The sequence below is a fragment of the Morone saxatilis genome, unplaced genomic scaffold, assembly GCF_004916995.1.
Source record: "Morone saxatilis isolate NCDOM2014 unplaced genomic scaffold, NCSU_SB_2.0 Contig21, whole genome shotgun sequence".
In the NCBI taxonomy this organism is placed as follows: Eukaryota; Metazoa; Chordata; class Actinopteri; family Moronidae; genus Morone; species Morone saxatilis.
Genome location: NW_023339774.1, coordinates 15,439,842 through 15,455,131, shown reverse-complemented (window position 1 = coordinate 15,455,131; position 15,290 = coordinate 15,439,842). Strand labels below are relative to the sequence as shown.

General features: G+C 37.0%; 1 protein-coding gene across 1 annotated transcript in view; it reads left to right on the top strand.

Annotated features, from left to right (window-relative positions):
* The window catches only part of LOC118332986 (potassium/sodium hyperpolarization-activated cyclic nucleotide-gated channel 1), a 71,472-nt gene extending 57,000 nt beyond the window's left edge, over positions 1-14,472 (top strand). The window contains exons 7-8 of the mRNA XM_035668457.1: positions 1,915-2,079; positions 9,797-14,472. Coding sequence (XP_035524350.1) covers positions 1,915-2,079; positions 9,797-10,872 — 1,241 coding nt within the window. The 3' untranslated portion in view covers positions 10,873-14,472. The remainder of the gene's footprint in view (positions 1-1,914; positions 2,080-9,796) is intronic.
* The last annotated feature ends 818 nt before the right edge of the window (positions 14,473-15,290 follow it).

Here is a 15,290-nt window from a genome sequence, read left to right as displayed (position 1 = left end):
TACAGTAGCACACAATCATTTATTTACTTCTTGCTAAATATGATGCACAGGTGAGGAAATATAGATTGATTTCCTTTACAGACAGTGAATATTCCATCTGAGAATACATTTCCTAACACATGTTGTGTGAAATCATCTCGTCTAGTATTATTAAAAACTGGATTTTAGTCTGTTGTTGTTCACATCAGAAGTGAAACATCTCTTTCGGTCATTAAAATTTTAGGCCGAATCAAAAGCGTGACCTTTTTCTCTCAACATGAGTTCTGTTTGCAATCATGTAATTGCTATTCAGAAGATTTCAGTACTAATGAGTATTAGCAATAATAAGCACCCTACTAAGAGAAAATGTTCTGACATATTTCAGATCCTCTTAATTTTGTCGACTGATTGCATGTAGAATCAAAGTGGGGTCCATAAACTTGGGTAGATTCTCTTTTTTTTCCCCTCTCAAGCCTCGTTCAGATCACAAACCCTGCTGACTAATTTCGGCTTGGAAATCTAAGAGCCAAAATGTCAGCCTTATCAGAGCACTGTGCCCAGTCCTGTGTGTGGTGGATTGATAATGCCAATAAGTGTTGGAAAGTAACTAAGTACATTTACTCAAGCACTATACTTAAGAACAACTTTAAGATACTTTACTTATTAGTATTTTCATTGTATCCAACATTTTACTTAATTTACTACTCCACTAGATTTCTGAGGGAAATATTGTACTTTTTATGCCACTACGTGTATCTGACAGCTATAAACACTAGTTACTTTACAGATTAAGATTTTTCATTTAAAAAAAAAAAAATGATATGATAATATACTGATAATATACAATACATTGCTAAAATGGTTCTTAACAGTTGACAGCCTAAGAAATATATCCCTCGGAACTTCTCAGATGGTGTCATTTATTGGTAAAATAAGCAAAGATTAGAAATATCTTTAAAAATGATACAACATTTGGGTAGCCGATGTGTATCCTTGTTTTTCCTCTTTTTCTGCCTCATTAATCAGCTCATGACACCTCAGATTTATCTTGTGACCCTTTGCAAGGGCCCCACCCCAAGGTTGGGAACCACTGGGCTAAGCTACCTAGCAGTATATAGAGTAGTTAAAAATAACTCCAGCTCAACCAGCCATTAAAATGCTACTTATGCATTGATGCATAACACATAATAATATATCAGTCACAGGGGCATTTTTCATTTAAATTTTGCTATAAATATACTCTCTGAGTATAGTATAGATCTGAGTGCTTCATCTACTACTGATGACGATAATGAAAACTATACTACTTTTAGAGATTTTTAATCATATCGATCATTATCCCATTCATACATGTGTATATTTCAGGCAGGTGTCTTTGAGTACAGTCTGTCTTTTGTAATCAAAGGTAAATGTAGCTAAGCGCATAGACAAACTGAAAAACAAGATGTATGCTGCATTGTTATGTGATGTGAGGGGAGGGTCGGGAGTTGTGATGATTGTTCTGAACGTGACACAAAGCAACGTGTTCTCTTCACATCTCTGAGAAACCAGTGACTGACCAGAAATACAGGAATGCTATGTAACCATACCTGCTGTTCGGTTATACATTACATCTGTGAACTCATGCATTGATGCAGTGATGCCTGGAGTAAAGCTGACTACTGTATCATATTATGGGACCATTAGCTCTCTGCTGGATGATGAATTATCTTAGTATAATGCAAGTGACAGCACCGCTGATGGGCTTCTCATTTTATTTACATTCACATTAGCTTCTGCTTCTGTTCCTTTTGTACTCAAGGTTCATCTATATGGTAATCTCTGTATTGTAATTACTGGTAAAATTTCCTTTATGTCCTTCTGTACTCTGCACTTCTTTTAATGTTTCTTAATGTGTCCACATTTTTTCTTTTCCTTTTGTCTCTGTCCCTACAGAGATCTGTCTGCTTACCAAGGGCAGACGAACTGCGAGTGTGCGTGCAGACACCTACTGTCGACTCTTCTCCCTCTCTGTTGACCACTTCAATGAGGTGCTTGAAGAGTACCCCATGATGCGACGAGCTTTCGAAACGGTTGCCATTGATCGATTGGACCGCATTGGTAAGACCTGCCTACATCTAATTCTTGTCCTGTATGATTGGTCGAATCTCTTGCCTGTCATCGTGCCTTGTTGTCTTGTCTTTATCAGTATTCGTTTGCCTTCTTTCTTCATAAAAGCATTGTGTCTGCCATCTTGTGCTGCATGACCTGTATGCTATATTTTTTTTTACTTCTCGTCTATTTGTCTTAAATAACATTAAATCAAATTTGTTGTAACCAGCATTAATCCTTCTAAAGAACCAAAGTAGCGTTTTGTGGTTGGATTAACTGGAAGGCAGTGCATGTCGCTGTCCGGGAGGGAGTCAGTTCGCCCCCTCGTTGGTTTGGTGTTGACCCCCCCGCTGGATGCCAGCGAGTGGATGGAAGCTAACCTCACATGCATGTGTGTCTGGCCCTCTTTCCACTCATCTACACTCCTGGGTATGAGCAGCACCCCACCCCATATATCAAAATCAACCAGACCCTGTAAAAAAGAAAATAAGAGCAGGGCCAGGTGAGATCAGGGAGTTGTTTCAGGCTCTAACATCCCCACATCCATCAGGTCCAGCCCAGTTTGCAAACAGGCAGGACCCTGTATAGTTTCATTTAGCTATACCCTCATCACCAACAATGCTTCCTTATTTTCACTGTCTGATAGAGCAACATTTATAGAATAACTTGGCCTTGACGTAGTTGAAATAGAATAAGTGATAATGATTTCGACACACATGGATTTGTTACAGTTTAAAAAAAGGGGCACATGTATGTTATGCAAACAGGGCAATAATTGGTTGAATTGATCGTTATGTTGCACATTTTCCCACTCCTCTTTTAACGGTCTGCTCTAATACTTTGATTGGAACTGGCACATTACAAAAAATTGCAGAAGATAATATGAAAGTGTTTTGTAACTGACAGAAGTAGAACATATGTCTTTGTCTTTGCTTATGTTTTGCTGCATTAGTACATTATTTGTATCTTTTTGAAATGATAATGGTCTCTTTTTATTACCTTTTTATATATGACTAATACAAATTCAGCACATTTCACAGTGAGAAACATTTAGGCACACTATGTTACATTTCATATGGACATTCAGTGTGTATAGTGAGTATACTTTAAGTGTATAATAAGGGCTATTTTCTCCATGTGTTGATGTCTCACATAGTACTGTACATGTTTTTAGGTCTTACGTAACCCCTGTTTATTTGAAAATCAGATGACAAATTGTCAAAACTTTAAACTGGCAGGTACACTGTAACGTATAAACGCATGTGAACAGCACAGGTTCAATTCTTATACCTTACCGGCACAATTTGTGTGGCAATCTGAATGTCAATGTGCTACGAATTTTCTGACAACAGCCAAAGTTTGACTAGTGTATTTAGTATGCTAGATACAACTAGATAACAAATCTCTTCCATTATTTAATAAACTTATGGACAGATCACTCGGAGGTGGCAAAATAAACAATAAGCAATAGAAGTCAGGAGGATACACCACCATGTGATTACTGAAATGCTAAGGGGCATATTGAAAAAAAAATACTGTTAAAAAAGGTCACTGCAAAGTCTCTATAGCTATAGATATATGTGTTAATAGCATCCCCCACCAGACTTACTTGTAACTGAATCAGCAGACAGTAAAGATAATTTATCAAACTAATTATTTAGTTTTTTTGTAAAAACTTGCAGGTGGATGCTCTCCAAGTAAATAGCATTTGCTATTAAAGCAACAGGTAACTGGTAGTGAATAAAATGAACATTTTCATGCAGCCCATAACAATTTAATAAAGAAAGAAATTGAATTTGTTAAATAAAGCACTTCTGAAACAATTTATGGATCATATCATTAGCTTTTATGGCTGCTACACAGACAATCCAAGCAGCTCATTATCATAAATTAGAGACACCTTTACCTTTTAAAGCTGCCTTCTTGTCAACAAACTTTTATACCTGCCAATAATGCTAGAGTAATGAGTAACCATAATGTTTTATCATTTGGTTCCCTTTTATATTAACCAGAAACAAAATCACCTGAATACAGTAGACAAGTAGAATTTGCATAATGACAGTGTGCCAGTGTTGTCTCATATCAGTGGTTAAGCTTGCAGTCTGTATCTACTTTTCTATCTGTTATTGTTGTTTTTCTTTGTCATGGCTTTGTTTTTGTGTATTATTTTGTTTGACACAGGCACATCAATATTGAATTGATCATTGAAATACTGTAGTGTCAGGGAAGTCGACAACAAGCAATTAACACTAGGTCACTCAGAGTTAATAAGAATCCGACAACAGATGTGTGTCATTGTTGAGACAACCTTTTCTCCTCAGAATTACGTTCAGATACGACTATTTTTTGAGGGTGGAAACGGTGCCTGGATTATTTTAAAATATCTGACAGAACATGTCTGCAAAACACCAAAATTTATACAAACCACATCTGCAAAAGTTAATGTTAAGCAAATCTGCTAGATGTTTAGTTTTTAAATTGTGCTCATGGCAACTGAAGCATGGTTAAGGTATGGTTAGGGTAAAGCAAATAAAACTACTTGATTGAGTTTAGGGAAAGCATGCTTAAAGTTTTACAAATGAAAACACTGATTCAATACGGGACGCAAACCTTCTCCAGCTTTGTTCTTCCATCCACGTGGACGTTAACACCCCCTCTTTGCTTTACGAATGTCACACTACTTCTTGCATTGGAACTGAACACTAACTGTGAAGTAGTTGCATATGAGCGTAATTCACAGGAGACAAGGTTGCATTGTTTTCCTTTGGGACTAGCATACAATTTAAGTAATAAATCTTTATTTGCCCTGTAGTGAAGTGTATGGCTTGTGCCCTTCACAACATACTGTATGCCCTTTGGCATCAACAGTCCAAATCTGCATTTGCCCTTTTTATGAGAGCTACCAGCTTTTCATTAGAGCTAAATGTTAGAAAATGAAAGCTGCCCACTCTGACTGACACCTCTCAGAGTAATATAGATTTGATCCATCCTTTCAGACTAACCATGAAGGGGGTTTTGTCTCATACGAGGGAAGATACTTTGTCATGATCCGTGCTGGTTGTATCGTTTCTATATATGAACTGCATTTGGTTACATGCTTGTCTTGCTCTAAAAAGGAAAGAAAAAAAGTAACCATGCTTTGAAACCAATAACGTGTTGCACATTTGACATTATCTTTTATCTATCTAAAAATTATTTGACCAGGAGTCCGTCTTGAGACGAGCACATCTCGTTTTCAAGAGTGTCCTGGCCGACGAGTAGGCATCAGGTAAACACTTTATTCCAATTCCAATATTCGAACAGGGACAAATTGACCTATAGAGGCTTGCTAAATGGATCCGGTCTCAAATTGATCCTCCAAGAGTTTGACCTCTTGCTGAAGGTTACATTAACTGTTTAATTCCTGCATCAGTGACACATTAAATCAAGTCACCCACACCAGTCCTGCAGATGTTTTGATGGACACATTCAAAATGTCAAAAACTAAGACAATCAAAGAAACAAAAGATATCTCATTCAGTGTTACATGCCATTACTTATTTGTAACAGACTTTCACAGAATAATCAACTGGATTATGAACACATGCTCAGCTCTATTGGTGTGACATTTTTATATAATTTTTGAATCCTTTTTTCAAAGTGTGTTCACAAATGAAATCATGTCTCCAGATTAGTAAAAACTTTACTAATGCAATGCCACATACACTTTTACATGCAGAAATTCCATTTCATTTTTTTATTCATGTTTTCACCAATAGAAAAAGAAAAGTTTGTTTCTGATTGTCTGACTTGAAATATGAATTCTGTCTTTTGTGTAAATAATTTTGGATTACATCAACACTTTACTTATACTAGTCAAAAGAAAGTTAATCTCATCTCATTGTTAGAGCTACAGTAATGTTATGCTGACCACATGTGGAAGGCCAAAGTTTATTTAATTCATGAAGAATAATTTTTTCACACATATTTACACTAATTTCTTCTCTAAAATGAGAAAAATAAGTTTATTTTTTTCTTAATGATGTGTTAAATAATAATACAAAATAAAGAAAAACATTTCCTGCAGTGACTCATAGAAGTAAAAGAAACAATATATTACAGATTGGTGAAATTATTTATCAAATTGCAATGTATAATTTCTCTGTTAAGCCTTGAATGCATCTCAAAATTTGTGTATTTTATTTTTTAACAATTTCAGCCTTCATTATTTCTATGATGTTTGTTAACATTATAATGTCTGTGTTTTGCTTGTTTTTATATTTGTTTGTTTGGTGTGTTAGTTGGCTTTCAGACTGTTTTACAACAATTATGTTTTAGATTTCAGATATGGGTTAATTACTGTATTACAGTTTCTCATATTGATGGGTGAAGTTTCTTCTTCTCTAATCTCACTGATTCTATTGCGTTGGGAAAGACATTCAATTATTATTATTATTATTATTATTATTATAGACAATTATTAACACAGCACTGTAATTGTATTATTATCAAATGGTGATTCGACCCATATCTGATCTATTTTTATTTCCATTTTAAAAGTTTTGTATGTTTAAAAAAAATCCTTTCTTTACCCATGAGTGGTGTTTACATTTTGTTTATGTTTTTATTTGTTTGCTTGTTTCATTTTGTTTTTAGGGGACAATATTTTTTACAATCTTCTCTTAATGTTTCATAGTCAGACTTTCCTCCAAAGTTTACAGATCAGATAAACCGAATATTGTAGACATGTCAAAATTAACACTAGCATTCATTGAAAAATATATATTTAATATAATATTTTGAATATAGTATATAATATACAGTATAAGTTTAAAGGGTAGCTTTAGTATTTTTCAGTATTGAGCAAGAGCAGTGGGTTAAAACGTAATCCTTATGGGAACGTGCACCATCAAAATATGTCCATTAAAAGTGCTTGTTTTTGCTGTTGACCGGCTCAGATAGTCAATGTTGTCAGAGAAATCGTTTTCTGTTACTTCCGCTTGATCGGCTGTGTCTAACCAAGTCTTGTTCAAGGAGAAGTCTTGTTCTGAAATCTCGGGAGAGGTGAGTGTGGTAATGTTTGGCCGGGAGGAGTTTGTTGTACAGAGAGCATAGCTTAGTGTTATGTAAAAGATTTTCAATGTCATGGCTAAATATTTAGCTGATTTGGATGCAATTTGGCAACAGGCATTTCACAGACTGGATAAAGCAAAAAGTACAGAATTTTTTTAATTCTCTGTAGGGTCCTTTCTATAATAATGTCAGACACCTATAATTACAATTTGAGCTGGTCAGTAGCAAAAACAAGCACTTTTAATGGCCAGATTTATTTGCCCAATTGGCCGTCAGAATTACTTTGTAGCTTGTTTCGCGGCTGCAGGATTCAGCACTCTCACTCAATACTGGACCAAATCCAAAACTTGACTTGGAAAAAATTACCATGTTGAAAAATACAGAAGTTACCCTTTAAGTGTCTGTTTTCCTCTCTCTCTATTATGAGTTCTGTCTGTAGAGATTTCCACTGTAAAACAACAACAATTTAAAGGACAGAGAGGGTCAGTGTTTCTATGAGAACAATGTGTATTAAAGCACAATAGGGGGAATCTGACATTTACTGTGATGTAGGTTAAGTAGCACTTAAGACATAGTTAAGTTCTTCTGCTCCTAATACTAAGCTTTGTTTGGGCTGCTGAACATTAAGTACATAAAAGTTGACTTAAAGTAATATTTTGAATTTTTACACTACATATATACCTACTGATATGTAGATTCTACTGGTTAAAAAACAATCTCTGCTGTAGCATGGAATAATAGCAGATTTCTTGGAGAAAGTGTAAATCTAAGTGCATATATAGTTTAAAAAGATATAGTTATACTCTTTGTGTCTATTTATCTTTTACACACCATTAACTGAAAGAGGATAAAATGTCACAAAGAGATTACAGAAGGAGAGAAATAAGAAGACGACATAAGAATGTAAAGGGGCAGCAAGAACAACACCAGATAAGGCAGATAGCACACTGCAATACATCATAATGTTCATTTCAAAATTGATGTAATTTCACACACTGACTGATGCCCTGAAATGCTAACAACCCCCCTGTGTCTAACTACCAGCAAACCTTCAGATCCCCACAGGTATTGGAGGAATAAGATGTATGAATATGTGTTGTCCTTCCAATCTACAGAGTTTAACCCCATCACCTTTAAAAATGCAATGAAAGCAGCCTTGTAAGTTAACAGTAGTCTTATATGTGGTGCTAGTTTTAGCCCTTTAACTACCTGACCCTGTAGTGACTGTCACAGTCAAAATGAACAACGTCAAATGGAGGACTTGATTTCTCAGAAATGGCCGCAAACATAACACCAATTCATTTTCAGCTGTTACAGCTGCTAAATTCTTGTGTTATTGCTGAATGCATGGCTTGTTGGCAGCCTTGAGAGGAGAGAAAGCCATCCAGCAATGCTGCTCAACTGTAAACTCGGTGCAGAAATGTTCTGCCTTCAAGGACAGGGCTTAATGATTGATTGTGGCTAAAGCCTTCAGCACACTAAAAGTCAACTCTGTCTTCTTTATAATGCTCCACAGCCTGTCGAACACAAGGTCAATAGTAATTACAGGGAACGCATCTTCTAAATAAATTTGAATGCAGTTATTCCAAGTAAAGATGTTAAATAGATCTTTATAATTTTTATTGTCAAATGTAGCAGTTCCTTCTACAAAATAGCTTTTTCAAGACGTCTTTCATGCTTTTAGTATCGCTTAGCATTTTACCACAGTTTTGCTCCCAAAGCCACAAAAGTGGTTGGTGTTTAAAGAAGCCATCTGTCAAGCTTTTATTATCACGGTCCATGACTTGTGACAGGCTGGGAAAGATTTCCAGGCCTGTGGGCTCAAAATGCCCTTTAGAGTGCATAGAATAACACTTTGAAATCTGTTTGCTTTATAAAGGAACAGTGTATTTTAAATATTTAAACTTGCAGATTTGATCAATTGTGTATTTTGAACAGAGAATTTCATGCAATTTTAAATTATAAAGATACCAGCATTCTGTGGTAAGATGAGTAAAGTTTAGTTTTCCATAAAGATATTTAATGTACAATTATATTTACTATCTGTATCCATCGAGGTAGTGTGGTAGGAATACATCTTTGTGGCTTTCTTTTTTTGTTTTTATTGTCACCTTTATTCATAAAAAAAGTGTATTCCAAGTGTCCTTGTGATGTGTTTTAGCAGACTTGTCATTGTGATTTAAATAGTGTGGCTTTAAATTTATTCTTAGAGCTTTAAAAAAAAACGTGTCCAGTAAGTGATGTGTGGGTACAACTCATCAGTATTCTTCTGTTTCATTGTCCACATCAGCACCTTCACAGTCTACGCTACCACGTCACACTTTCAGTAATCTTTGTCTCCTTGTGTCCTTCACTCCTCTCAAACCGTATATTTCCCATAGTCATTACCATTCAATGTCCTTCACAGTTTAAATGCAATATGACAGACCTTAGTGGATGTGAAAAGATGCAGCTTGTAAGACTGAAACAGATTTATTTATACATTTAATGGAATCAAGAAGATGAACCTCCTATATTGGCACAAGAACAAGAAAGAAATAGCGTCTTCTGACTAAAACATACAAGCTGCACCTTTATCATTACTGTCCTGAATCCTGCCCTTTTCCTGTGGTTTAGGGCAACCAGAGTTTGCCATGGCTTTATGTGCTCACCTCTCCTGACTGCACCCCAACAGGGAAGAAGAACTCCTTGCTGCTGCAGAAGTTCCAGAAGGATCTGAACGCCGGCGTTTTCAACACACAGGAGAACGAGATATTGAAGCAGATTATTCGTCAGGACAGGGAGATGGTGATGATGGTGGATCGCAAGCAGTCAGTCACCGGGATGAACTCAACACCAATGTCAGGAAACTCCATCATTAACTCACCAGCCCAACCACCCTTCCCCACTGCCTTTGGCACCAATCAGCTCCAGCAGTCCTCCGTACCCATGACCTACAGTGCTTCAGCTATTGCCAATGCTTCTGCTGCCCGCATGCTGCCAGCTGCTGCCGCTGCAGCACAGGGGGTTTACCCTGCTCCCAGTCTTTCCCATGGCAACCTCAATTCTTCCTTAACCAACCCACAGACCCCACTCCAGCAGCAAGGAGCGATCATGTCGCCCTGCTCCTTCACGGCTGCCATGTGCAGTCCACCCGTGCAGACCCCTTTGGCTGGTCGGAGCTTCCAGTACGGCTCCCGTACAGCCTCCCAGCTGTCACTTATCCAGCAGCCCATTGCCCAACCATCTCTATCCACACAGCAACAGCTTGCCCAGCAGCCTGCTGCCTCGACTACAGCCGCCTCCGCAACGCAGCAGCCGTTGCCTCAGCAGCAGCAGGTACCCTCACCTCAGCGGGGAGACATCCACAAGAGCACACAGGCTCTTCAGTCGGGCAGCTTGAGTCGAGATGTTAGACACTTATCGGCCTCCCAACCATCACTGCCACATGACACATCTCTGGGGCCCAGAGCACACCCAGCCTCAGGAGACTCTCTGGCCTCCATCGTGCCACCAACGGCGGCAGCGATCCAGGGGATGAATCTGCAGAGTGGCATCCGCACCACAGTGCCCCAGCGGGTCAATTTATTCCGCCAGATGTCATCAGGAGCGCTGCCACCGGTGCGCTCAGCCGCCGCGGCAGCAGCGGCAGCGGCAGCAGCATCATCATCCTCAACTCAGCACAGGGAATCCCCCGGATCTAGGAGAGATTCTGTCCTGAGCAGTACAGAGACTGAGCAAGACAAAATGCGTTTTGCATCAAATTTATGATCCCATTTTTCCCTTTTCATTTTTTAAACTTAAATATGTTTCAATTCATTTTTAAAAGTGGAGATACAACAAAAGAGATAAAAGTGAGGAACTTCAGAATTTTTGTTTCTCTCCAATTTTCTTCTAAAATAACCTCATAGAAATCCTGTACATACAAGCCCTTGTATTATATTTTAGACACATTGTCTCCCTAAACTTAAGAATGTATATTATACAGATACATCTCTCTTTTCTTTTAAGTTATATATATATCTATATATAGATATCTATTTATGGATATATATATATATGTATATATACTGCTGTATGTATGGGTGTGTGACAGTGTGTGCATGTGACCGCGTGTGTAAAATCCAACTAGAATATTTGGCAAAGGCAGTTTAAAAGCTGTAGTATAAACATGAGTCTTCCTTTCTGAGAAATATAAAGAATTATATACAATATATGAAGTTTTTTAATTTTGCTTTTTGCTTTCTGTTTTTTTAACTGGAATGCATTGTGGATTCTGATGATGACTATTTATTTTTCTTTTTTTTACCACTGAGGAAGAGACAAATTATCTTCTCCTATTAAGCAGCTTTTGGCACCACTGTGGAATAATAAATGCAAGCAACTCTGACAAATAATCTCAAAAAGCACACACTCATAAAATGAATCTCATACTGAATTTCCTGAACCCTCATTTCAGAAATCAACACAGATACTGTTACGAAGTGTTATGTTGCTCTTAGCGGCAAAAATACAGTCTGCTGAGCCACTATATCCCCACAGCGGCTCACATACAAACCATGACAGTGTTATGGGTCCAAAGGGAATAGATAATAGAAATGCTGCTTTCTTTGTTTGTTTCTGAGGAGAATGGAGTGTGGAGAAAGATATGGATGGATGCTATTGTTTTCTATTTCTAATTTCAGATGGCTGAGATGTTATGTAATGTTGCTTAAAATTCAGTGTATATTTATAATATTTATAAACTAAAGATTATCACCATTATGCAATAGACTGTGACATAAAGATTACCTATATGTGTGCTGTAAATAGTTTTGTAGATCTAGTATTTACAGATACTGTGTGGTGCATTCTCTATCATAACAATGTCTTACTTCTATCAGGAACCTGGATATCATCTATATGCGAAAAAGGTTAAGTGACAAAATACATACGTTTCATAAGAGATAAACAAACCTTAATGCAATAGCTAGCACTACTTGATGCTGAGAAATGCCTGATTGGAGGACATTTAAGAATCCCTCTCTCTCTGTGTATACTATTCATAGTCCTAGTATAGTTTTGATTTCACATCAAGTGAAAATATACAATATTTATCTACAATACACAACTTTATTTCGGAGTCATCCTACTGAGAATAAATGTGTCTTTTCTATTGCCTCATGTCCTAAATCTCCTGAGGATCATATTAAGAGTGATTCTTTGGTTTATATTATGTCAAACCGATCATTTTATGAGATGTATTGTTCAAGGACTGAAATGAGGCTTTTGTTTTTTTTATTTATTACACCGTTTCGTAAAACTACAATTTAAATTCTATGCTTGCTTATCTGCTTCTTGAGTATAACTGTACTGTACGCTGTCATATCACAATTCCTGTAGTTGAAGAGCCTGGCACGACATTTTCTACTCTAGACGTCAGGTGTCCAGTCACTCAAGTGTGCAGGGGGACATTTTCACCGAGAGGTGCTTTTGTGCTGCTGCAAGTCAGAAAAAGAATTGCTGGTTTGCATTAAGGTTTCTGTCTCCTGTAAATCCATTATGTGGGCTTAGGTACTCTAAACTGACCTGGACTGATGTTGAGGCAGGGAAGCAAGGTCAAGCCAGAATATTGTGACTCTATCAAAAAGGATAAGAGCGATTTTGAATATTTTAATCTTACAATAACCAAAGCATTTGATGACTCAACTAAAATAAGCCAGCCATTACGGCTTACAGGTCATTTCCCTGCACACAGTAGATTGGCCTTCTTGCAGTGAGTCAAATGTGACGAAGTATTCAACTGTCAGTCATACAATTTCTATTTAGAGTCATAGTTTTCATGGCAACCAAATATCCCATCAGTTCAAAGTGACTAAGCCCTCTGAGATACCGTTTTAAAAGATTACAAGTCTTCGCTACAGATTGTGTCGATAGTGTACCAATGCAGTCAACCCACCAATGTCATGAAAGCATGCACTGTCACAAATACTTAAAAAGATACTATCTCAAAAATGTTGACGTTAAATGTAATGTTAGATTATGTTTTGTTCATTGTCTGTCTGCCTAGACGTTATCTGTGTGTGAACAGAAGCATTGACTTTTCACATGGACTTTCTTAAGTATTTGTGCCTAAACTATAGCCATGTTCCATCCTTTGTTATGAGTGTGAGCTAGGTGCGTACGGGGGGCACTTCTGCACACAACTGCGCATTCATTCTTACTATACTCTCTGTGTTCTATGTCTCAGTGTTTTTAGACAGGAAAGGAGTAAGCAATGATGATGGCCAAATGTCTCAGTTTATCCAATTGGTATCTTTACTTACAATGTGAACTTCTAGAGGCAGGTTTTTTCTAACATTGTCAGTCAAGCTATATAGAATATTTAATGAGGTCCTGTACAGTTTAAAAAAAAGTGCAATCTTTAGACTTGCAGTAATATCACGCTCAATGAGACATTGTACAAATTTGGAGCACCTTTATACCTTTCTTTGTAGCTAGCCACTGATGTTTGGATTGAATATTGATGTGTGGAAGGAAACTGGCCAAAGCAAAACATTCTAAGTCATTGTCTTTGTTTTAAATTGCACTTTCTGATTTACTAATAAAAAGGTACAGATTCTTTCACCTAGGTTAGGTGTTGAATGAGTTAGTAAGAGAGCAATACCCCCCCTGAGAATTTGTGCTGCCCTAATCCTGTATGAGGTTCTAAATGAGGGGGAGTTGCTCTATTTACAATGAAGAGCGCTTAATCGTGAATATGCCATAGTGTATAGGAACTAGTACACAGTGAAGATGGATAGCAGCACTGTTAGTTTGTGCTGTTTTTGATACTTGCCTTTGGAGGGAGAGCTTCCCAAACTATGTGCTTTTTTCACTATACCAATCACTAACTAACATACTGGAATGGGCATTAATGGTGATGTACAACAGAAACTAATGAGCTTACATATTAGCAGTATAGAGACTCTCAACAAACCAGCACATATATTTGTATATTTCTTTTTGTTTGTTGTTTTGTTGGTTTGAGAAAAAAAAAAGAGATGCAAAAAGCATTGAGAATAATGCCCAGAGAGGACAAACCAAATGTTTATTTGGTTCTGATGACCACAGGTTTCATATGTTTACTGATGATATGCGTAGTGGAGAGAGGGGCAGAAGCTACGACGAGCTGCTCAGTCCTCTTAACCCCCACTCACATGGTCATTGTTCAGCTCATTTATGTAATCCAAGGCTTAGACTAAAAGAACAGTTGGTTACTTGACACAGATGAAAGAAAGATAAATGTAAACTTTCTTACAACAATATGCAGACAAACAGTGTTTGTCAAAAAATCTTTTTGATTTTTTTTTGTTTATTTTGTTTGTAAATAATAAACCTTTAAAATATAGAAAATAAACGACATATTGTCATCTACAAACGAGTGTGTGTCGTTCTATTGTGAAGCAGTGTGTGTTTTGATGGAGACAGGCGCAGCGTGCGAATGAGCTTTTACCCATTTACAATTTGATCGAGGAAGAGAATGGAGAAATGATTTCAGAGATGAAGTAGTGATTGAGAGGGTCGTAGAGTATTCAGGAATAGTGTCTGTCAGCAGTTACAGGCGAGGTGAAATATCGGTTTGTGTGGTCAGTAGGGATTTCCATCCAGTTATCAGTCATCATGCAAAAGACATACTATTTCCTTGTATGACTATGTACTCGTAGGCAGGAGAGGTTACTAAATGCAGGCTGATGTGTTGCTTTTTATAACTAACAGGACTTTTCTCATATTAAGCTAACCTTGATGTTTGATTACATGTTCAATACAGCTACATTAGTTAATCTTTTATTCGACCTACAGCAAAATAAATCAGCAACATTTGTTGAATCCATCTAGATTTGATGATTTTCTTCAGCATAAATAGCGAACTGAATATCGTTGGGATTTTTTTCTGTTGGTTGGACAAAACAAGACATTTAAAGACGTCAACTGGGACTTTTTTTTAAATTATATTGTGCATTTTTCACAATTGTCTGCCATTTAATAGACACAATTATGTTACATAATAGAGAAAATAATCTTCAGTCTAAAATAAATTTACTTGCAGCCCATATTTCCAGCACTGCAGCATTTATAAATACATTTGTCAGCCATTTTTTTTTAATAATATCTCAGAGTACTTTACACTGCAAGGTTGTCTGTTTTCACCCTCCCAATTTAAATAGAAG